General features: G+C 35.6%; 1 protein-coding gene across 6 annotated transcripts in view; it reads left to right on the forward strand.

Moving 5' to 3' along the window:
- Positions 1 to 23,621, forward strand: part of LOC128571651 (phosphatidylinositol 3-kinase catalytic subunit type 3-like) — a 189,507-nt gene that overhangs the window by 162,368 nt on the left and 3,518 nt on the right. For 5 of the 6 annotated variants that reach the window (XM_053571250.1, XM_053571252.1, XM_053571255.1 and 2 more), the window contains 3 exons: positions 1,183 to 1,351; positions 8,962 to 9,052; positions 14,547 to 14,672. In XM_053571250.1, coding sequence (XP_053427225.1) covers positions 1,183 to 1,351; positions 8,962 to 9,052; positions 14,547 to 14,672 — 386 coding nt within the window. Of the gene's footprint in view, positions 1 to 1,182; positions 1,352 to 6,987; positions 7,182 to 8,961; positions 9,053 to 14,546; positions 14,673 to 23,621 lie in introns of those variants that run through there. The other variant, XR_008375948.1, reaches the window with a different exon arrangement.

Consider the following 23,621-nt stretch of genomic DNA (forward strand, 5'->3'; position numbering starts at 1 on the left):
ATCTATTTCTTAAAAAAAAAAAAAAATTCTCAGTTAACTTTGACAGTCCATCAACCTGAACAGACAGTGTTGAACCTGGTCTAAGTGAAAAAATAAATAAAAATTAAGAGGTGATTTAGAGAAATGAAAAATTGGTTATATTGACAATAACTACTTACTCTATAATCAGATGATAGTATTGCTTCAACATTTGGGTAGTTGTTTTTATGATCATTCATACAGAGGCTATTATTGCTTTTTTTATGTGGACACAGCCCATGTCCAAATTTGTTCCTATGTATTATACAATGTCTGACATGACAAGTTGTGATGCAGTTTTTCTTACTGTTGTGTGAAAATAGAGCTACTCTCTGTCTTAAATTTTACATAAATTGAATATTATTGTTACCTAATATTGAAATTTTTTTATTATCTGACTTTGGCAGATTTGAAATTATTTGTCATTTTCAAACTTATATAAAATTTCTAACTTTATTTTTTTGTTTTTCCTTCTGAGGATATACAAACGAGTTATAAAAAGTTGAGTTATTTATCCTTTTAGTATTTAATTTTACTAATTTCTCACATGTGATCTCACATGTACTAGACATAAATATTTATTCAATATATACAGACATCTCTAAAATGATAGTCTTAGTATTGTAGTTCAGTATTTAGTATGGTAGGTAGCATTATTACTAATATCTATTTTTTAACAAGATCAGAATTTTAATTCTAAGTGGTGTTTGAAATACTTAAGATAAACATTTCTAAGCAGCTTTGAAGAGACCTAGTCATTGCATAATAAATGGCTTGCATAATTCCTATCAGACAAAAATGATTTTTCTCTTCTGAGTGTAACACAAGAAATTTGCTACAAGATTTTAAGTTCTGCTGAAAAATTTATCTAGGCTTTGGCAGTCTTTGATTCTTGAGACCTAAAAATGGCTTTAAATTTTTAAATTAATACTACTATGGAATCTTTTTAGGCATAGTTTCATCTGAGTGAATATGAGTTAAAGTGAGATAACATATGCTTTGAAGGTCCCTCAAACCTGAAGTTAGAAAATGAAACAATTTAATAGGCTTATCAGGAAGTAATATTCTTTATGAAAAGACACAGCTTATAAGTTGTATGACATATCTCCTGTCCAGTACTTTAAGATAATTCTGGAAACAGATGAATTTCTTGTCAACATCCAGGCAAACTCTTCCACATAGACTTTGGATATATCTTGGGTCGGGATCCGAAGCCTCTTCCTCCTCCAATGAAGCTGAATAAAGAAATGGTTGAAGGAATGGGCGGCACACAGAGTGAGCAGTACCAAGAGTTCCGTAAGCAGTGTTACACGGCTTTCCTCCACCTTCGACGGTAAGTTGATTTGCTTAATATAGTGAATTTTGGTAAATTTTATTTTATAGTGCAAAAGAAGGAGTTGTTCAATGTATGCATTCTTTAATAATAATCTATTTCAAAATGACATATGCAAAAATATTTTCTAATATGGATTTGATCTATTTTGATAGGCAGTCTGATATCAAAGGAAAAAACACAAATGTTTTGCTTTCTCAGTAACAATCTTACTGCTAGATTTCACCAAGTAGGAACCTGGCATTACACAAGATTAGGAAGACATAGAGGCTTTCAAGACGGTAGGGTGACATCATTTTAATAAGGTGTGCTTTGATAGTACTAGGATAGAGAAAAGGTTAGGGAACTTAGTGCCAATTCAGATCTAGCTGAAACAAGACAAACAGCCCTGGAGAATTCCATCCTGGGTTTTCATCCCATCCTGGTTTTTCATCCTCTGTAGCTGACTCTCATTTCTTTATCAAAGAATAAAGGACTTAATTACTTAGAAGGATATTAGTTCAGTAATTTGTTGTTGTTTTGTTTTAGAGACAGAGTCTCACTTTGTCACCCTCCGTAGAGTGCTGTGGCGTCACACAGCTCACAGCAACCTCCAACTCCTGGGCTTAGGCAATTCTTCTGCCTCAGTCTCCCAAGTACCTGGGACTACAGGTGCCCACCACATTGCCTGGCTATTTTTTGTTGCAGTTTGGCTGGTCGTCATCCACAGGCACTGTATTAAAGGGCTGCAGCATTAGGAAGGTTGAGAACCACTGCTTTAGTGCCTTTATCAACCTCAGTTTGGGGTACATTTCAAGAATACAAGTATGTAGAAGTTTGTTCAATGATTGCAGTAAATGTTACACATGATTTTTGTGGTTTTTTTTTTTTTTTTTAATACATCACCAGTCATTCTTGCTGCAAACAATGTTTTTTCCTCTATTTCTTCTTTTTTTCTTCAGTGCCACTAAATTTCTGCTTCCTTCATACTGAGTTCCTTACAACTGAATATTATATATCTTCAGGAAAAAAAGGTCATGTTTGTTAAATTCAGTACAGGTCTCTGACAATTAGTCAAAAACAACAGGGTGATTTGACTCTGATACTATTTTTAACCTTACTATGCAAAATGAATTTTCTTAGTCCAGCAGATAATTCCAGCCCAGGAGACATATTTATTTGCTCTTCCACATGAAAATTTAACCATCAGATAGTGAGTTGCCTGTACATGTGGACACTGTCTTCCTTGTAACCTCAGTTACTATTCCTTTGGTGCTTGGAACATAGACTAGTAAGTGGATGACAGCTTTCACTGTCTGTGTGAGAATTCTCAAATTTTCTGCTTCATGTCTGGGGTAGAACCGTCTTCCTACGTGATGTTAGTGCTTTTGGTCCCAGGAAAATGGCTTTCTGGTGTTAATCAGGTTTCGTCTTTTCTAAAGACTAGGCCCTCATGGTAAACTTAACTTTTCTATCTATCACAAACTCTACTGCATACATCTTAAAAATGGTCACATTATTTTTCCATGGGTTGCAGAATGGTTTAGTTTTACCCCCCAGAAATGCCAAAAGAATAATGAGAAGATCAATGCTCTTTCAGTTTTCTTGGTGATCAAAAGGACTTTCAGAGAAATTAGATAAAGTTCCATTTTCATATCTTGGATTTTTAATTTAAAATAGTCAAACCCTATAGAAAACTAGATAGAACCAGATGGAAATCTCAGTGAGGTAGCAGACAAGATGGTTAGGAATGTTAGCTATAGAAATATCATAGGTGCTCTATCTTATTGAAAGCAGAAAGAAAACAATGTGCTTTACAAACTGTTAATAGATTAGTAGCAATTCAGTAGAATGAGAAAACAGGCAGGCTATTAATGGAGAGCCAGAGTTAACTTTCTCTCACCACAAAGAACAATCACAAAGACATTAATCTATATGATCATATGCTGAGTTTTAATGAAAATTGTTTTCTTTTTATTTTAAAAAATTTCCCTGTATTTCACTTACGATAGTTGGACTCTGATATTTTAACCAAAATTTATTTTTTAATTTTGTATTTTAGAGTATGATTCAGTTGGTTAAAAAAAAAAGATAATTGTCTTTAAGGCAAGAAAATTAACCTGACAATTGAAAACTTGTTTGGAGCTATTACTATTTTATTATTATTAGGGCTTTGTAGATATGACCAAACTATTCTTTTATTAAAAGTTTGTTTTTGCTTAATTTCTTCAACAAGAAACCCCTGAATGATACTATACCATGTAAACAGAGTAGTCCTTTATGGTTACAGTTGTACAGATGTGAAGATTTTCATGTTACAAAGTATGTTGTCATTTCCTATTAAGCAGTAGATATCACACCAGTAATTAATTGGTAAATTTATTTTTGAACTCTCTTGGCAATTGTACTGAAACATTTTAATATTAAGTGTTTAAGGAAAAACATAACTTTCTCCTTACTGATGTTTATGCCGAACACCATACTAAACACTGATAATAAAATGGCCTCCATTTTTTTGATAAAAACCTCCAATACAGAAATTAAGAATTCATTTTAATATATCAAGCAAGGTTCTTTTATACTGTCTGAGAGAATGTTTGCCTAGTTACCACACATCAGTGAATTTGTTGGTTGCACATGTCATTGACTACATTGCTTCCCCTCTTTGAAGTAGTATACTTACTAAGTAAATATTCTTACAGGATTCAACTGGGTATTCGTTGCATGCAAACTAGATGGAATGTAGAAGAAAGAGGCCTCTGAAATACCATAAGAACTTACCTCATGTAGTTAAATGCATTTCTATTTGCAGTATTGAAGTTTTTTACTGAAAAATTATACCATATTTGTATGTAGCTTAATGGTTGGCTAAATGTGAGTGAAGAGAAAGAGTATACTTTCCCTGAACTCTGTATTCAACTGCTGCTTTTTGAAAACCCAAATTATATAACATCCTTTCTCACAGTCTTAGCTTGGACTCAATTTTGCACACTTTCCCACCTTATTATTATTTTAACCTTAACCTCACATTATCTTTTAATATGGTTATGAAGATGTCTTTATGTCTTTACAAAACACCTTTACATTTGTGTTTCTGAGTAAGATATTAAATGACTACCCTTTAATAAATACTTTCTATTTAGTTTCACTTGTTCTGTCTTAAATAGAAAATGCTGATTAATGATAACAGGTGGAGAAGGTTGATATGGTTAAGATGGTAACAGATTATCCACAAAGTATATTGGCATTTAAGCTCTTTATAAAATATTTCATTTTATATTCATTTAATATTTTTCCTTTTGCTATAACAATAGAAACATGGATGGTTAATTTAAACCAGGAGATAATCCAGAAAGCATTAATACTTCCCTTTTAAAAAAGAAATGCTGCATTCTGCTTCCATAAATGTTTTACCATAGATCCTAGTTGTCCATTAGGGCAGTGGTCGTCATCCATTTTGGCACCAGGGGCCAGTTTCATGGAAGACAATTTTTCTGCAGATGAGGTTGGGGGTGAATATAGACAGGAGGCAGAACTCAGGCAGTGATGCCAGCGATGGGGACTGGCTGTAAAAACAAATGAAACCACTCAGCTTGCTTGCCATTCATCTTCCCTGTGCAGCCTGATTCCTAACAAGTCACTTTCTAGAACCTTTTTGGCACTAGGAACTGGTTTTATGGAAGACAGTTTTTTCATGGACCAGGGAAGGGGGTGGTGGGATAGGAGGGGAGCTCGGCCAGTGATTGTCATGCCTAACAAGCCACACACCTGTAGCCATGGCCAGGGGTTTAGGGACAGTTCTGGGCTCCCTCATATTTAATTAGTCTGGAATTAGACCAAGGCATTGACAGATTTTTTTTTTTTTTTTTATTGTTAAATCATAGCTGTGTACCTTAGTGCAATAAAGGGGTACAATGTACTGGTTTCATATACAATCTGAAATATTCTCATCAAACTGTTCAACGTAGACTTCATGGCATTTTCTTAGGGCATTGACAGATCTAAGAAACTTCCCAGGTGAATCTAATGGGCAGTCAGGTCTGAGAACTTTTAGTGTGTTCTTGTCAGAATTGAGTTTTATATCCTCCCTGTTACCCTGTAGTAGATTCCTAAAGATTCCATGGAAAATGAGAAGAAGGTATGTACCTACATAATCAACAAAGTATGCAAAGTGAATAATGTAGGGTTATTTGAAAGAGCATCTTTTTTTGCATAGCATAGTGCATAATAGCTGGCCATACACTGTTGACACATGTTCCTTATAGCCCTCTCAAGTGAATTATTTTTATTTCCATAAAGAAGGGTTGGTGCCCTTCTTGCTCCCTGCTGCCACCCGAACCATTTCTTTACCTCTCTCCTTAAAGAAGAAAAGCACAGGCACACACAACTCTACTGAAGAGTGCGCAATCACATGTACTACCCACTGGTAACCATTATCTACCTACTTCCCCATCACACTCACTGAAAACTTTTGTTGTCACCTTCCTGTCTGCTCCTGTGGCTTCACCATCTACATGGAAGGTCCAACCATGTATTTGGCCTTACAGGGCCTTGTTCTTCGCATTCAGAGCTAGCTTTTCTGCTCTCTTTAATCAATAATAGCAAAATTTATCCCTTCAGAATTTCAATCCCCAGCTTTCTGTCTCTTGTCAACACTTCGTATTCCTACAGCTCATTTTTAGATGTGTCTTCCTTCCAACAGGTCTTTCACCTCATTGATAGTTCCTTCTACCTTATATAATCAGACTCATATTCTCACTTTGATTCCTTTTTTCCACTGAATTTTATGGCTCCAAACTGTATTCATTCTTACTGCCCTTATCTCTCAACTCTCTCTTAAGCATTTTTATCAAGTCCTACAGCCTCACTTGTTGAAGCCCCAACTCTGATTGCAACTATCTTGCCTTCCTGCTTCAATTGTACAGGGCAACAGCTGTATGTTACTAAAGGCAATCCACACCACTGGTTTTAAATCAGTGGTTCTCAACAGGCCTATATTGTACTTTCTTTTCTCTCTTCCCGCCAGGACACATTTTGCAATGACAGGAAACGTTTTTGATGGTCACAGCTGGGTGAGTGCTGCTGGCACCTGTAAATCCAACAATTACAGTGATTCTCACCACTGGTTTTAAATCAGTGGTTCTCAGTTCAGGCCTGTGTGGCACTTCCTTTTCTCTCTTTCCGCAGGACATTTAGCAGTGACAGGAAACATTTTTGATGGTCACATCTGGGTGAGTGCTGCTGGCACCTAGTGGAGAGACCAGGGATGTTGCTGAATGTCCTACTCCTCCTGTGCTTCCCCACTGTCCTCGCCTCTTTTTCTTTATCAACTTTCTCCAGCAAAGCTTTCCTTTCTACTCTGCTATCGAAACTAATTTTATCAGGATAAACAGTTAGCTATACCAAATCCAGTGGCTACTTGTGCTTCCAGTAGCTTTTGACATAGTTAACCACCCCCTTCTCTCTGAAGACTTTTCTTAGATTTGATGTAACCCACTTCCAAGCTTTCTTTTTTTCCCCCACTGGCCACTGCTGCTGCTTTGCTGATTTCTTCCCTTTTCTTATTTCTACATAATGAACTGTCTAGAGGTTTCATTATCATTATCAAATGTTTAGTTTTGGATCTTTCCACTTTCTCCTTAGCCATTTTCTTCCAGTCTTATGACATTACATACAAGCCAAATGCTGATGGCTGCAAGCTAATACCACCAGCCCTGATACCTCCTCTGAGATGCATCACACAGCTCTACTAAGAATTTAGTAGGTACCTCAGACTCTACATGTCCAAAATGGAATTCTTGATTACCTGCCTAAAATCCTGTTTCTCCTCCATTCAGCCTTTCCTATTTTGGTGAGTAACACTTGTGTCCATTGTTACTTAGGCTATTCAGTTCCTCTGCCCTCCCCCTCACACACTTCATGGAAACTATCAGCACATACTATATACTTCATCTCCAAAATATAGACCAATAGTCTTCATGTTATTTCTTTTCAACCTGGAAGTCTCTGATATGCTTTCCCCACCTCTATTCTTACTCACCACAGATGGACAGAGTGAGCTTTTATGCCTGCAAGGTGTATCATTCTGCTCTTTAAACTCACTTGCTTCTTCCTGCATTTAGAATAAACTTACACCTCCTTACAATGGCTCTTTCTATTCCTATCCTTCATCTCTGACCCATTTCCTTTTTTTTTTCTTTTTAAATCCTTTAATCAATCAACTAGACATAAAATTACCATGTTTTTCAGTTTATTATGTGAGTTTTCACTTTCCTTCATGATCAAACTTCATGAACGTAGAGACCTTGTTTGTTCAATATACTGCCGTATTCTTAGTGCCCAGAGCAGTGTATTTATGCAGTGAGTACTCAAGTAGATGTTTGTAGGCCAAATGACTGAAATTACTCTATGAGTAGAAATGAAATAATATCTAAGTATACTTTTGTCAATTTCCACAAGGAAATCAGTAGCTTTTTTTGTTTTTTTCCCTAAGAGTATAAGTGAGTTAAGGGCCTGATTTGATTGTAAGACTATATCAAGGTAGAAATTTTCATTATAGGGCGGCGCCTGTGGCTCAAGGAGTAGGGCGCCGGTCCCATATGCCAGAGGTGGCGGGTTCAAACCCAGCCCTGGCCAAAAACCAAAAAAAAAAAAAAAGGAAATTTTCATTATAGTTCTTCTGCTTTTTATGGGTAAAATAAAATTCACAAATGATGATAAAATAGGTCCCCTCAGACCTCTACCAAATATTAAATAGTTTTTAAATAACAGTTTTTTGTTTTTTGTTTTGTAGATAGGTAGATGGCTAGAATTCCTTTACTCATATCCATCCTCAAAGGATAACCTGAATTAATTTTTTTTATTAGTTCATAGTTTCATTAGTTCATAGTTCTAAGAAGGAACTATCTAGAGAATAACTACCTAAGCTGGAAAGTGTTCTGGAACAAGAGGTGGAATGTACCCAGTGTAGACTTATTTAAACCTTTTCACACAAGACTCCACCTTTAAGAATAGTAAACACATTCATTTTCCTTGATTTGGGGAAGAGGAAGAGTTTAGGGTTGAAGATAAACTGCTAGTTCTTATTAGGGACCAGCACACTCCAAAAATGATATTATTTTGATATCTTGCCTGTTTTTAATGTAGTAGAGTACTAGCTATTTTCTTCTTCATTTAGAATTACTTTTACCCAGGTCAGTCACGGTAGTTATTGAAGTCAGGATTGGGATATCAAGAAGATACTCATGGAATGACATTATTTCCCCTTCATTTATTTAGCCATGACACACTAAGGTAGTCTTAAGGCAGTAGATTGTTAAAATACTCATTAAATATAAAGTAGATTCCCCTCAAACCTCTACCAAAAAAGAGTAAATATACTTTCATCCAAAAGATAAAAAGAATGTTGGGATTAGGTGACTGCTTCAAAAGTCTGTACTATGAGACCTAGAAGTGGAGTTATGAAGAACCCTAGAATAAGATATTTTTTCAAGGTTTGCTTTTCATTGAGACAGCTGATGAATAATCTCACATTCTGTTTCCCAGTCTAGTTTTCTAGAAACGTCTTAACATAAACAAGAAATGCAAAATTCTAATTCATTGCTCCTTTTTTCTTTCCTACACCTCTTTAGGTATTCTAATTTGATCTTGAATTTGTTTTCCTTGATGGTTGATGCCAACATTCCAGATATTGCTCTTGAACCAGATAAAACTGTAAAAAAGGTAATTTCCATACATCCTCAGATATCATAGTCTACTTTTCATATATAAAAGGTATTAAATTTTTAATAGTCTATTTCCTCACATCCCAGCGCCTAAACTCCTAAGTAATAAAAATTAAGACAGAGATTTTGTGTAGTTTTCTCACATTTCAAATCTGGAGGTGTCCTGAAAGATTCCTTACATATTCCAAATAGGATTCTTGATTCCTGGCACTCCCAGGCAAAGCATACTAAGGATATAGCGCCATACAGAAGGGAGAGCTACTCTTCATTCTTGCCATCCATACCCTTTGTTACAGGGGTTTCTAACTGTGTCAGAGAGACTTGCTTTTTAACTGATCCTGCAAAGAGAAGAGCAAAGGAAAGTCATCTTGTAGGCGAACAATTATTCACAGCTTTCTTATCTTGCTTTCTAGCAACAGAAGGGAGGAAGGGCAGTGAATTTGAAAGTTTTATCTGAATTAATTTTTGATTTTCTTATTCATTGGTGGGTTATACAGAAAGTACTTTATCTACCCGAAGGTAATATAAGATGATCTTAAATATCACTATGATTATTAATATTGAACTTCAAAGAAAGAAAGTTTAGTTTTGTAACTTGTAAAAGTATAAAATCACTGAAAGGCAGAAGCAGCCTCAGAGATGTGGTTGCTCTGGTGATTAAAAATAATAATTAGCGTCAAAAAGCTCTAAGTTTTACTATAGCTGACTCTGAAGGTTATCAGATACCTCTGTGAATTCAACATGAATGAGACTAGTCTTTTCTAATTTCACATATCTTTGACAAGCAGTTAAGAGAGATTTTAATGTAAATTTTGTATTATTTAACTATTTAAGAAAATTATACTCTTATCAGGAATCCATTTATTCTTTACTGAGCCAGCTGTTTCAATAAAAATTTCTTTTTCCCATCTCCCTTAGTAATAGACTTACTTATCACACTAGTTTTTGGAACATCTTTTTGTCACTATTTTTTATTGGTTGATGAATTTTTTCTTAGTTATAATCTGGCTGTACCAGATTTTCAAAGCTGTTACTTTGTTTGTTTGCCTTTACTGTAGTCAGGGTCTGTTTTGCTCTTTATTTTAAATCCATTTATCTCATACCTGTCATATATTCACTTTTCCGTACCTTTATTCACATTCAAAATCCATTGTCTGGCCCGGGGCCTGTAGCTCAGTGGCTAGGGCACCAGCCACATACACCAGAGCTGATGGGTTCGAATCCAGCCCGGGCCTGCCAAACAACAATGACAACTCCAGCCAAAGAAAGCTGGGCATTGTGGCGGCGCCTGTGGCCCCAGCTACTTGGGAGGCTAAGACAAGAGAATTGCTTAAGCCCAAGAGTTTGAGGTTGCTGTGAGCTGTGATGCCACGGCACTCTACCCAGGGCAACATAGTGAGAGCTATCTCAAGATAAAAGAAATAAAAAGCCATTGTCACTTGTGAAAGTTCTAGCAGTATTTGTCAAACTGAGTCCGATAATTTCTTCTGTCAGGTAAGCTATGTTGTTCTTGTTCTTATTAATAAATCTTTTGTTCCATCTCTTTCTGTTTTAAGAAATCATAATTGTCTCTGTTATCAGCAATCTTTATAACACTGTCTTTTAAAACATGAAACAATTGGGTGGCGCCTGTGGCTCAAGGGGTAGGGCGCCGGTCCCATATGCCGGAGGTGGCGGGTTCAAACCCAGCCCCTGCCCAAAAAAAAAAAAAAAAACATGAAACAATTTATTTTATGGAAAAAAACAAAAAAACCAAAAGCATGTTTATTAGTCAGCTTTTTTTCAGACTAGTCCTCTAGTTGTTTTCTGTAATTTCAACTAAGTGGGCCCTTAAAAAAAAGCATTCATCGGCACTCTACCCAGGGCAATAGCTTGAGGCTCTTTCTCAAAAAAAAAAAAAAAAAAATGGCATTTATCATATTTTTCCTTCAAAGCCTATTTTATAGAAGGCTTCTTTGCCTTCTGGTATTCCATCAAGAATGTGAAGTAAGCAATTGCTACATAAATTTTACACTGAAGTCATAAATATCGGAAAGTTAACATGGAATAGGCTAAAATTTGTGTTTCATATTGGTTAATTTTTTTTTCAAATTTTTTTATACTTTGATGAAAAATGATTCTGACACTAATTGGAAAATTTTTGTGATGGCCTCATGACTGAGAGCCAAATAGAGAAACAGAGTAGTGCTTTTGAGTCTTCAAAGAAATACAGATTATTCAAGTTATATGAGTAATCATAACAAAGTGCAGTGATAGTTCTACTGTCTTGATAATAGCAAAGTGTTATGCTGTATAACTAAAGCATAGTAATTAGACTAATCATCGGCATTAAACAAGGGGATAAATATTATAATATAAATGTAAATATTTATATGAAATACCATAGAACTTCTATAAGTTTAGGTTATAGAGACTGTAACAAACTGGTCAACATAAGGAACGAGGCCTACTGTACTGATATGTACATGTAGTGCATGTCCAGTCCATGATAATTTAGGTCCACTTAAGGAGGTGGTCAGTGTAGGGAGGTGGTCAACTATGATGGTTCTACTATATTTAAATTATATAAAAACACAGATGCTCATGTAACAAACATCCATTACTCAATGCCCACACTTAACAAATGTTAATGTTTTACCCTATTAACTTTAGATCTTCTCATGTTAATGAATGAAAATGCAGTAATTAGTGTTGAACTGTACTCACTTGTACTCCTCTAATCAAAGGTAATTATTTCTCCTACAGTGTTGTATATATTTCCTGTGAATATTTTTTGTACTTCATTCGTATAACTTTTTTTAGCTATTCATCAAGTACTGTCCCAGTGTTTGTGTTGTAGAAATACACACAACCAACTTCCCTGTGCTCATGGGGCTTGCTTTGTAGTAAGGGAATTAGATAAGAAAGAAGATAAAATAAGTAAAATATACAGCTTATTAGATTTTAGTCAGTGTTATGGAGAAAAAAGTAGAAATTAGCTAACAGTGGTGTTGGAAATTTTAGATCTAATAGCCAAGAAATGCCTCACTAAGAATGTGTGAGTCAGCTCTTTTTGAAAAATTAAAAGGAGATATTTTATAGATATGTGAAATGGAAATTAGACCTCTTGGGCAGCTTCTCTAGAATGCACACTACTAAGTAGAGGAAATTTAAGACATTTGAGATTAAAAACATGTGTATTCCCTATTAAATCAAAAACTTTGCTAAGAAAAGAAAAATTAAAAGTGTATTTTATTTTGCTTCATTTTGTTTCACCTGCCTAAGGCTAGGGTCTGTACTAAATACCTTCTAAAGTTTTTACCAGTTCTAGAAGTTTTTCATCATGGGCACATACAGCAAGTGATGGTTTAATTGGTTGCTGCCCAGCTTCCAGTTGACTTCAAGCTTAATGTAAACTAACTGGTAGATGGCTAATATAAAAACACATAACAGTTATAATCTACAACTTGACATACAATGTCAGTATTAGCCCCACCATATTCTGTGTCATTTCTGTACTTAACTAGTGTTTTATTCCTTAAGATGAATATAGACACGTGACAGATACGGACATGTAAATGCTAGAAGAAAAATGGAAGGAATGTCTAATGCAGTGTTGAAAGGTTTGGAAGGAAAAAAAAAAGATACCAGAGAAACTTAATCAAAAGTAAGATAAGATATAAAAGAACCAATACAAAGAAAGGGGTAAACTTACATGTGTAACTTCTGAAGAGCAAAACTAAATTGAAGAAATACGCTTTAGACAGACATGTTGTTCTAGATGATTTGAGCAACTAAGAATGGTGTTGGGAAAATAGGCTCCTCCAAATGTAGTTAATTACTCACTGTTGACATGTTTTAATAACTGGCCAAATGAATGTCTTTCAGAGAAGCTATTTCATTTCCCATCAATGGTTGGTGGTTGAAAGTGGTTCCAGTATAGTGCAGGATTGCAAGGGGATCTTTAAGACTGAGGGTGGTAATTCTATTTATAAGATGGAGAAAGAGACAATATGAATATTAAGTTGTTTCCCCTGATCTTCTGATATATACCCAACATAGTAAGCATCAGAATACCCCATTTCAAAGACAGAGACACTGATCCAAATAACAATTCTAAAATATTACGGTAAAAATAAAAGCACTGGGAAATAACCAAAAGCAGACATAAGCACAAAGGATGTTGAAAGATGTGAACAGCAGAGGATGTGATTCTCAAGTTTGTAACTTTTCCTTGAAGGTACTTTCCAGATACTTTTGGGTATAAACATATTGATAATGTGTAAAAGATTAGAGTTTTGAGCTGGTGCAATAGCAGGAAATTAGTAAAGAAATTCTGGAAAGGAGAAAGTCACAGAGAAAGTGAGCCCTCATCTTTCCCAGCTAAATAAAAAATTTTTCCAAGAACCCACAGTCCCAAAAAAGAGGGAAGCAGCAGCATGAAGCTTAAAGAAAAGAGCAGAGTTTTCAACTATGGTCCATCACAGGGAAGACACATTTTGGATTTGATTTTAGCCAAGTTAAGCCTGATAGAATGAATCTTCACAGGAACACAAAAGAATTTAGAGCCTCTATAATATATCGTTCAGAATATCCATTATCTAATTTTAAAAGTTACTAGATATGTGAAGAAACAGAAAAATGTGACACAATGTCGATTAAAAAAAGAAAAACATTCGGTGGAAATATACCCAGGGGTGGTGTAGATCCTGCAACCACCAGGAAAGAACTTTAAAACAACTGTTACAAATGTTCATGGTCTTAAGGGAAAGTAAATGCATAATAAACTGAACAGATGGGAACACCAAAAGAGAAAAACTAGGAAGAAGAAAGAACAAAATGAAAATTCCAGTAGCTAAAATGAAATATTAGCTGGATAAACTTAATAGCAGATTGGATATGGCATTAGAAAGATTCACTAATTTTAAAGATAAATCAATAGGAATTACAAGATCCAAAGAATAAAGACAATGTGGCTTGAAGAAAATGTAGCAAAGTGGGATTAAATTAATATTCTCCTTTACCTTCACAGTCTGCGCAAGAACAGGAAGTATGTCAATCACTGGCAAAAGAAACTAAATCTTGTTACAATATCTCCTGTCCTATGGAGTTTTCCTATATCCTTGCAAAGTACTAGTTAAAGGGGTCTATAATTTTAAAGATTTTTTTCTTCTCCCCTTGTTGACTGATACCTGGGCTAGAATGCAGTAGCATAATTATAGCTCACTGCAGCCTCCAGTGCCTGGGCTCAAGAGATCCTCCTGCTTCAACCTCCTGAGCAGCTGTAGGCTAATTTTTTTTTTTTTTTTTTTTTTTTTGTGGAGGTAGGGTCTCACCGTGTTGCTCAGGCTGGTCTTGAACTCCTTGCCTCAAGTAATCCTTCCACTTCGGCACACCTAGGATTACAGGTGTGAGCCACTATACCTAGCTGAGAATTTATTTTTTAGTTTATATTAAAGTTTTAACGTGTCCCTACTTTTCTTCATTAAGACTAACAGACTCTTATCCTGTAGGTTCAGGATAAATTCCGTCTAGACCTGTCAGATGAAGAGGCCGTGCATTACATGCAGAGTCTGATTGATGAAAGCGTCCACGCTCTGTTCGCTGCAGTGGTAGAACAGATTCACAAGTTTGCTCAGGTAAGTTCTCTGAGGACAGTACATCTTTCTCACCTTCTCCATGTATCTACTACCCCAGAGTCCACTGAGCCACATTTTCCTCCTGCCAAATTGGTATCGTTTCTGTTTTTTTGGTTAGCCTGTTTGACATCTTGTTAGCCAGTGGAAGTAAATCATGTTTTATGCATTATTAACTCTAAGGCATCTAGTAAAGACTAAATTTGCAGTTAACATAGGTATTATTGTATTTTGTGGACAGTGGTGATTATAAATTCTTGAGAATGATTTAGGATCTAGCACAGACCTTGACAAATGAGACTCAGATACTTTTTGGGTTTTGGTAGACAGAGAAGTGCTAACATAGTAGTCTAGGAGCTAAGAAAAGCACTTATCTCCATACACTGAAAGGGCTATACATACACTTGTTGTTAACAGTATCTACAAATATGTAAGGCAGCGGTTCTCAACCTGTAGGTCGTGACCCTTTGGGGATCAAATGACTCTTTCACAGGGGTCACCTAAGATCATCCTGCATATCAGATATTTACATTACGATTCATAACAGTAGCAAAATTACAGTTACGAAGTAGCAATGAAAATAATTTATGGTTGGGGGTCACCACAACATCAGGAACTATATTAAAGAAAGGGTTGTGGCATTAGGAAGGTTGAGAACCACTGAGGGAAAACCTTTTCATGCTAGTCTGTGATGGTCAACCGTAGATTTAAAACCTGTTTTATTTATGAATGACATAATGAAGGTGATTGTGAAAATGGTTAGCAAACAAAAATCATAAGTTGATTTCTTCTCGCACATGCTAGCATTCTGTCGTTGTGAACTCCTTCCTGACTTTACACATTCACAATGATCTAAGTGTCTGTTTTAACTTCTCTCTCAGCCAGTATGCAGATGTCACCACGTCTTATTGGCGTCTTTGATCCGTTTTATCCAGTCTTTGTGTTCTTCTTTATAAACTTTATAATACTTTGGATAATTAAAGCTCTTCATTCTTCTTCTTCCTTTTTTTTTTTTTTTTGAGACAGTCTCACTATGTCACCTTCAGTAGCGTGCTATGGCATCACAGCTTGCTATGGCATCACAGCTCACAGCAACCTCAAACTCTTGGGCTTAAACAATTGTCTTGCCTCAGCCTCCCATGTAGCTGGGACTACAGGCGCCCACCATAACGCCCAGCTATATTTTTGTTGTAGTTGTCATTGTTGTTTTAGCAGGCCCAGGCTGGGTTTGAACCAGCCAGCTCCGGTGTATGGGGTAGGCGCCATAACCACTGCCCTTCAGGGGCTGAGTCCATTATTCTTTTTCATGTTTAAATCGTTTTCAAGCATTCTAAATATTACAATCAGCAATATTTTTTATAAAATAATGTTTTACCTTGCTGGCTTTTTATAAATTTAAATGTGTACAGGGTTTCACCATTACCTAACAGTGAAGTCTGATCTCGGGCAACTCCAGGCCTTTCAGAAGGTTGTAGTCTCTGCTACTGTCCAAGCTGTTCCCTAATACTCTTTTTCCCTGAATATTTTTTTTTCTTTTTTGTCTTAATGACTGTTTTGCTGCTACCATTTCTTTAGCCCAGAATATCCATCTTCTTAATAATGCATGTTCTGTAGACTTCCGTACGCCAAAATGCAACCTATCCTCCAAGAGTTGTTCTTTTGTTGTTCTTTTTTTTTTTTTTTTTTTTCTGAGAGAGAGTCTCACTCATTCACCCTGGTAGAGTGCTGTGGTGTCACAGCTTATAGCAGCCTCAAACTCTTGGGTTTAAGAGATCCTCTTATCTCAACCTCCTTAGTAACTGGGACTACAAGCATCTGCCACAAGGCCTGGTTAGTTTTTCTATTTTTAGTAGAGACAGAGTCTCATTTTACTCAGGCTGAACTTGAACTCCTGACCTCAAGCAGTCCACCCATCTTGGCCTCCCAGAGTGCTAAGATTACAGGCAGCATATGCTGCTTCTGGGCACTCCAAAAACTATTCTTAATGCTACATAGATTCGTCTTTCTCTGAATTCCCACGATACTTTATACATTTATTATGAATTACGCTTATGATTTGGACTCTATTATAGATAATCTGGATAGCCTTGTAACTCATAAAATGTAAACTTCCTAAAGACTAGGCTTTTTACTCACCTAGTAACTATACAATGCCTTGTATACTTAGAAAAAAATCTAATGAATATAAAGGAATTACAACTTCTAAATTTTAGCATATACTCTTTTTCTGGCATAACAAAAAGTTTCTTTTCCCTGAACATCGACCTTAATCATATTTTTATTACAAGGGCCACTTCAGGGTCTGCTTCATGGGCCATTAATTCTAACCAATCATTTCTCAAAAGCAAATGGTGACTCAAATAGTAGATCAGTGACTTGTCAGAGTTAACCAGCTAGTCAGTCTGGTTCTACACATAGCATAGGAAAGTATTTATAGCTATATGGGGGAAAAAAGTCCAAACAGGACTTTACTTTACTTACTTAACATTATGTGACTAATGAAGAGCAGAACCAAGAATAGAACCCAAGTCTTTTGACTCCTATATCCAGTAGTTTTGAAACCAGTATCTTGCTTATCACTATATTATGTTATGTATCTGTGAATCTTTTCTGGCCACAGCCCACACAATCCTGTTATCATCTGTCTCTCTCTCTATATATACACCTTATTTTTCCTTTTTAAGCTCAACTAGTTACAATGTGCTTGAGGTCAGAAACTCTTAATCTCTCTGTCTTTGCATTTCTATAATAGGGGATTTACCTATTATAGTTGGTCTTTTTTTTTTTTTTTTAATCTTGCTCCATTCCTATCTGTAAGTGTATGAATTTTTGGCCTTCATGGATTTTCCTCATCCTTATTCTATACTTGCAGATTCTGTTTTTCTCCCTTCTTTCCTCAGCAATTACAATATGTAATGGAGCTAAAAAAAAAAACCCAGACTTGGAATTCGTGCTTCTGCCCTCACACCTTATTTCAGATATTTATAGCTATATAAGCAACCCCAAAATCATTAGCTTAAAAAACAATAATGATTTATTATTTCTTAAGATTTGTAAATCAGGACTGTGGCCAGAGCCCAGCTACAATTGTTTCCTGTAATGTTAGTTGGGTTCACTCATTCATCTGTATTCAGCTGGTGGTTGGATTTTTGTAGAAGGTCCAACAAAGCTTCCCTCACAGTTCTGTCAGTTTAGTTCTCCTTTGCATGGACTGTCTCTCTTTTCTCAGTTTATTTCTCCTTTGCATGGACTGTCTTTCTTTTCTCACCCTTTAGGACTGCAGCCTGAGCTGGTGCTAGGCAGCATGGTCACTGATTTCCTGAGAGTATGTGAAAGCAGAAGCAGCAGCCATCCTAAAATAAGTCCCGAGGACAGCCCAAATTCATAGGGAGAAGAAATAGATTCTACCTCTTGATGGAAGGAAAGGGTTACATATGCATGAAGAAAAGAATTAAGTGTGGCATGCTTTAAGGTTTAGCTGGCACTCAACCTAATATGCTGCTGCTTAAATTTGGAGCCTTCAAGTTCTCTAAAATGAACAAGTGGCATACTTTATTTAAGTAGTCTCATTTTGAAATTCTATTGTTAATTTGCATGAGATGCCCATTTTGCTAGTGGATCTAGCAGTAGGACTGTTTTTCTTAAAACAGTGTATGTATTAAAGATGGAAGAGAGAAAGAGCCTGAAGGGGAGGGAATCTACAGCCTTCTAATTTCAAGATGGTTCTTTTTTAAGCATCAAAGGAGGCAAGAAAAACTTCATCTTTCTCTGCTACGCCCCTTTCAATAAAAGGATTTGTTCTATAAAATTTGGACTCAGTCAAAAGGCTGCATTTAAGGTCATGTCACGCCCATCCTGAGGCGTGGACCTTGGTTTACCAAAGTCTCTGGGCCTCATCTATCTTTAGTGCATCTATAAAATGACTGATATTGAAGTAAAACTAACATCCTTTTTTGACATAGATCTAATCTCTGAGATGCAGAAAGCTTAATTGCTTATCATGAAGTTAATATTGACTCACAAGGTTTAGTAGATGAAATTTGCCTCCCCCCAGATTTGCCTCCCTCCTTCGTAGGGATGGTTAAATTGTGAAAGTTGTGGAGAACTCTTTTGAGTTATTGGTGTATACCTTCTGTTCATAGAGAAAATATGAATACGGAAGGGATGAAATGAATTGATAATAGAGATGGGCATACTCTCAATTTAGACATTGAAGAGATCATTTTATAAACATTAACAGACGATTATAATTCTTGGAAAGAAATATTGTCTGTTTCTTAGGTTCCTATTTTCTAGTTCTTCATTGAAATAGTAGGTAAGATATAGAAATCCTGGATAGCTAATTAATATTATTTTCGCTTTTGTTGTTACAAGCTCTTTTGGACTAGGATAGTTTCATGATAACAAGATAGTGTAGAAAGGCAAGGTTATAGAACATATAATAAGAGATGAGAACAAATATCTGAATGATTCCAGTAATGTAAAGATTATTATCATCTTAGACTGGTAAAAGTGGAAGTTTAATGCAGCATTAGAATATCTGTGTGTCGGGCGGCGCCTGTGGCTCAGTCGGTGAGGCGCCGGCCCCATATACCGAGGGTGGCGGGTTCAAACCCGGCCCCGGCCAAACTGCAACCAAAAAATAGCCAGGCGTTGTGGCGGGCGCCTGTAGTCCCAGCTACTCAGGAGGCTGGGGCAAGAGAATCGCTTAAGCCCAGGAGTTGGAGGTTGCTGTGAGCTGTGTGATGCCATGGCACTCTACCGAGGGCCATAAAGTGAGACTCTGTCTCTACAAAAAAAAAAAAAAAAAAGAATATCTGTGTAGATAACGTTTTTAGATCATATCTCCCCTCTCCATTTTATAATAAGCACAGTGACTGAAACAATAAAAGCATCGTTATTTATTTGGCATTTTATTCATATAGTGCTTCCCCATCTTTTAATACATAATCCTTACTCTAAGCATACACGTGTGTTTTGGTATTTTGTGTTATCCCTATTTTATAGATGAAAAATATTAACCATACAAAAAGTTATTTCTTAGCTTATCAAATTCAGGTTCTCTTTCCTAGAATCCCAAATTCCATATGCTAAAAGACAAACTTGAAAATTTTCATGCTGTTCTTTGGGTCTGCTAAAATATGTCATCTGTACTCTTACTATCCTCCATTTGAAAAAATTATTAAAATAAGAGTTAACTAAGGATATTTAATTTTATTGGAACTTGCTCAGGTATTGAATTTTATCTGGGATACTTAAAAAGTCTTAGCTTCATATAAGTCTTTTCAAATTACAAAATTATAGAAGCATAGCTCTTGTCTCTGGGGAAGCTAATTTTCCTTTTAAACTCACATTTCTGTGTATATTGTTCAGGTATTGATACTAATAAATCACACAGGCACTCAGATGCTAATGACTAACATCCATTTTTTTGTCACTCATAGCATTTATTATAATGACACAATATTGCTAATTGATTTAAGGTAATTTTAGTGCATTTGCATTAATTATTATGGGTTGTAGGACCAAGTTTTTTAAAGAAAATGAGAGTTAGATACACACTAACAAAAACTATAGTTATTTCAGCAGAAAAGAAATTAAATTCCAAAAGGAGACTAAGAATTGCTAGATACAACTATTATGTCAAGATGCTAACAAGGCTTGTTTTCTTTCATCATGAAATTCCTAAGGAAGGGTAGAGAGTTAACACTGCGCTATTTGTTGCCTAGCACCCATTAGTGGTGCAAATTTTCCTCTGAAAAACACATTTCTTTAGATCATTGTCTTTGAAATTGCATCATTGTAATTCTTCTCTCTGCTGAAATGATCTTTAAAGGACTTTCTAGCCTTGTCTACACAGGCAAGGTAAAGGTTCACATAGTTTGGGTTATATAGGCCTTTCAGGGGTAGTCTGTCTCACTGCAGTCCTTTTCCTGTTTGCCCCTCTGTTTATTTATTGATAGTAAAAGTCTAGAGAAAAGGATGTGATTTCCATTAGTCTTAATACACATTAAATCTCATTAATTGAATTTTGGCAGATTAACTAGAACTAGAAATACCTTTTTTGCAGACTTTTAAAAAGTAAGACTAGATTGGGTTCAGGACCTTTACCTAAGATCCAGTTCCAGGTACTAGGAACAAATCATGCCGTCCATCTTTTTAGCAAGAATCCTTACTTAGTACCTGTGATGTTCAAGCAGGTAATCATAGGTCAAAAGGGCACATGAATCTGTAGTGACATATTCTTAAAGACCATGTGCCTTTAACCTAGGGCTTTTCTTGGGTAATTTGATTTGTTCATCTTCCTGTTCTGCCTTATGTACTGACTTTAGCACCTGAGCCCAGAATAGGGTGATTCACTGTCACTACTGTACTCTCTCATCTTCGTGACAAGACAATATTCTAGGTCAGTGAATGACTCCCTTGGTGTTCAGAATTGGGGAACTAAAGCCATGTGAGCGCATTTCTCCATTTATTTATTTATTTTGTTTGTTTGTTTGTTTGTTGGGTTTTATTTTATGTTTTTCTTTTCCTAGGTAATGAACACACATTGTGTCCAGACTGTGCATAACCTTAGTTGTATTAGGTTGATGTGCTTAATCACATAAACCTTTGACAGTCAAGAAGTCAGTACCCGTGCTAGTATTAACACTTCTATTTGATATCGGTTATATGAAAGTCAATATTTTATGGGTCAGTGCAATTTTGTTTTTGTTTTTAAGCCTTTGTAACAGTAGTAAATGTATTAATAACAATGGTAGATGTTTAGATGTACTTACGGACCCTACTCCATATAGTCTTAAGTATACCATAATGTATGTCTGTTGAACTTTATTTGATGTTTGAACTTTTATGTTGCCTTAACAAAGCTAGCTCTGTTTAAGGGCCATACATCAGGTAATAACCATTGTGGGAAAGGAAAATTACTAGACACTAGATTTTTTTTCTTTACTTTTTTCTTTATTAATTTTATTTAAAGTCTTCATAACCATACCAGTAGTAGTATTTTGAGTACTACTTGTAAGAGAACAGATAAGTAAAAAATAAATTATACCTTAAATTTATAATGAGAATATACCCTCTCCTAATAAACACATAATTGGCCTTAATAGTCAAAATGTTGATAAACCCCCCCAGTTCACAAGTTAATTATTTTCTGCTGCAAATATTAAGTTGACCTTTAGCCTTTAGCTGCACCACAGATATGTAAATATGTAGATACAATAGAACTAAACTGTTGTAGATTTAATGCATTACTAGTACTCATATGTTAAATCTAAGTACAGATCTATGTGTGTCTTTTTATAATGTTATTCATACTACCCTGATTTTTTTCTTTTAGTGACCATTTTTGCCTCCTCCTCTATATGTTTTTAAACACATATATATGTATATAAATATATATACATATATTCAAATTATATGTATATAATTTGTCTTTACAAATTGAACATCTTTTCCTTTTCATGATCCCTCTTTCAAGTTAGACTGGAAAACATGGAATGTTTTGTAGTTTTAAGTCTCGTTTACTTACGTGCCTTACTTTTCCATACAGTTTTCTCATATGGTTGAAAACTACATAGCCTTGAATACTCATACAGGGGTGTCCAACTTGCAGCTTGAGGGTGCATGCTAATTTTGTGAGCCCTTTATTTGATTATCTGTGGTGTTGGATAGCATGAAAAGTATGTACGTAGTTTTGGGGTGTTTTTGCAAATCAGCTTTCTTTAGTGTTTGTGTATTTAGCGTGTGGCCCAGGCACCTCTTATTCAAGCAGTGTATAGCAGAGAAATAAAAAGGTAGGATACCCCTGCATAGATAGGTACAGAGCCAAAAAGGTAATGTTGCTCAGTTTGACTAATTCAGGCAGTCTCCCTTTATATTTTGTGGCCCTTATTTTGCCACTTTGAACAGCGTTGACTATTTGTATAATAACTAAAATTTGTTTGGAACATTAGGTTTCATCCTATTTTATAAATGCAAAATGATGTTTAAAAATAAGAGAATAGTGCGTTATTTCTGGATTTCTCTCATATGGGCTTCATTTTACCCTTAAGAATGAAGAATAGCAGTGTAAAATACTTCATTGAACAAAACAAAAAATGGAATTATGTGATCAAATAGAAATAATTCTTCTCTAAAACCATTTTTTTTTGTAATTTAGTAAATAATTTTCTAAAGAGCTAGGCGATTCTTCTATGAGTAGCTTAAATAATATAACACCATAATTTGTAAGTAGTCCAAAATTATTTCCTACCACTTTTTGTGTCCCAGATTTAGTTCTAATTTGTTTAGATTGTTCTGGGAGGAATGACAACAACAATGGCAATGAAACAACAATGATAACAGACTATTGAACATTTAAATGTACTAGGAATTAAGGAAAGTGCTTTCTTGGCATCACCTCGTTTAATTCTCACACTTGTGAAGTATGGTTTTGTTTTATAGATGAAAAAACTAAGGCTGATCTGTGACAAAGCTCAGATTCAAACCCAACTCCTGGTTTGTAAAAATAGACACTAGTTACTAAATAACTTCTATGTATGCTTCTAAGCTTCAGTTTATTAGGCATGAATAGTTTTTGTTGTGAATAGTGAGTTCTTAAAAATTTACTTGTAAATTTAGAAAATGATTCTTTAAGGGTTTTGGGGGTTTATTTTTGCAGTTTCGGCCGGGGCTGGGCTTGAACCCGCCACCCCGGGTCTATGAGGCCGGCGCCCTATTCCTTGAGCCACAGGTGCCGTGCGATTCTTTAAGTTTTATTTCCTTAATCTTTTAACCATTAAAGGAAAAATAAAATCAGCTGGGCAAATAGCCACGAGTGTATGATATATAAAAAGAGTCACTGCGAACAGTTAACCCAAGATAAACAGGATAAATATGGGATAACATTTATTTTGCACATCGGCCAAAACTAGCCTTGAATTTCATTTACCCACCTGTGCTGTCTGG

Source organism: Nycticebus coucang, chromosome 19, assembly GCF_027406575.1.
Source record: "Nycticebus coucang isolate mNycCou1 chromosome 19, mNycCou1.pri, whole genome shotgun sequence".
Taxonomy (NCBI): Eukaryota; Metazoa; Chordata; class Mammalia; order Primates; family Lorisidae; genus Nycticebus; species Nycticebus coucang.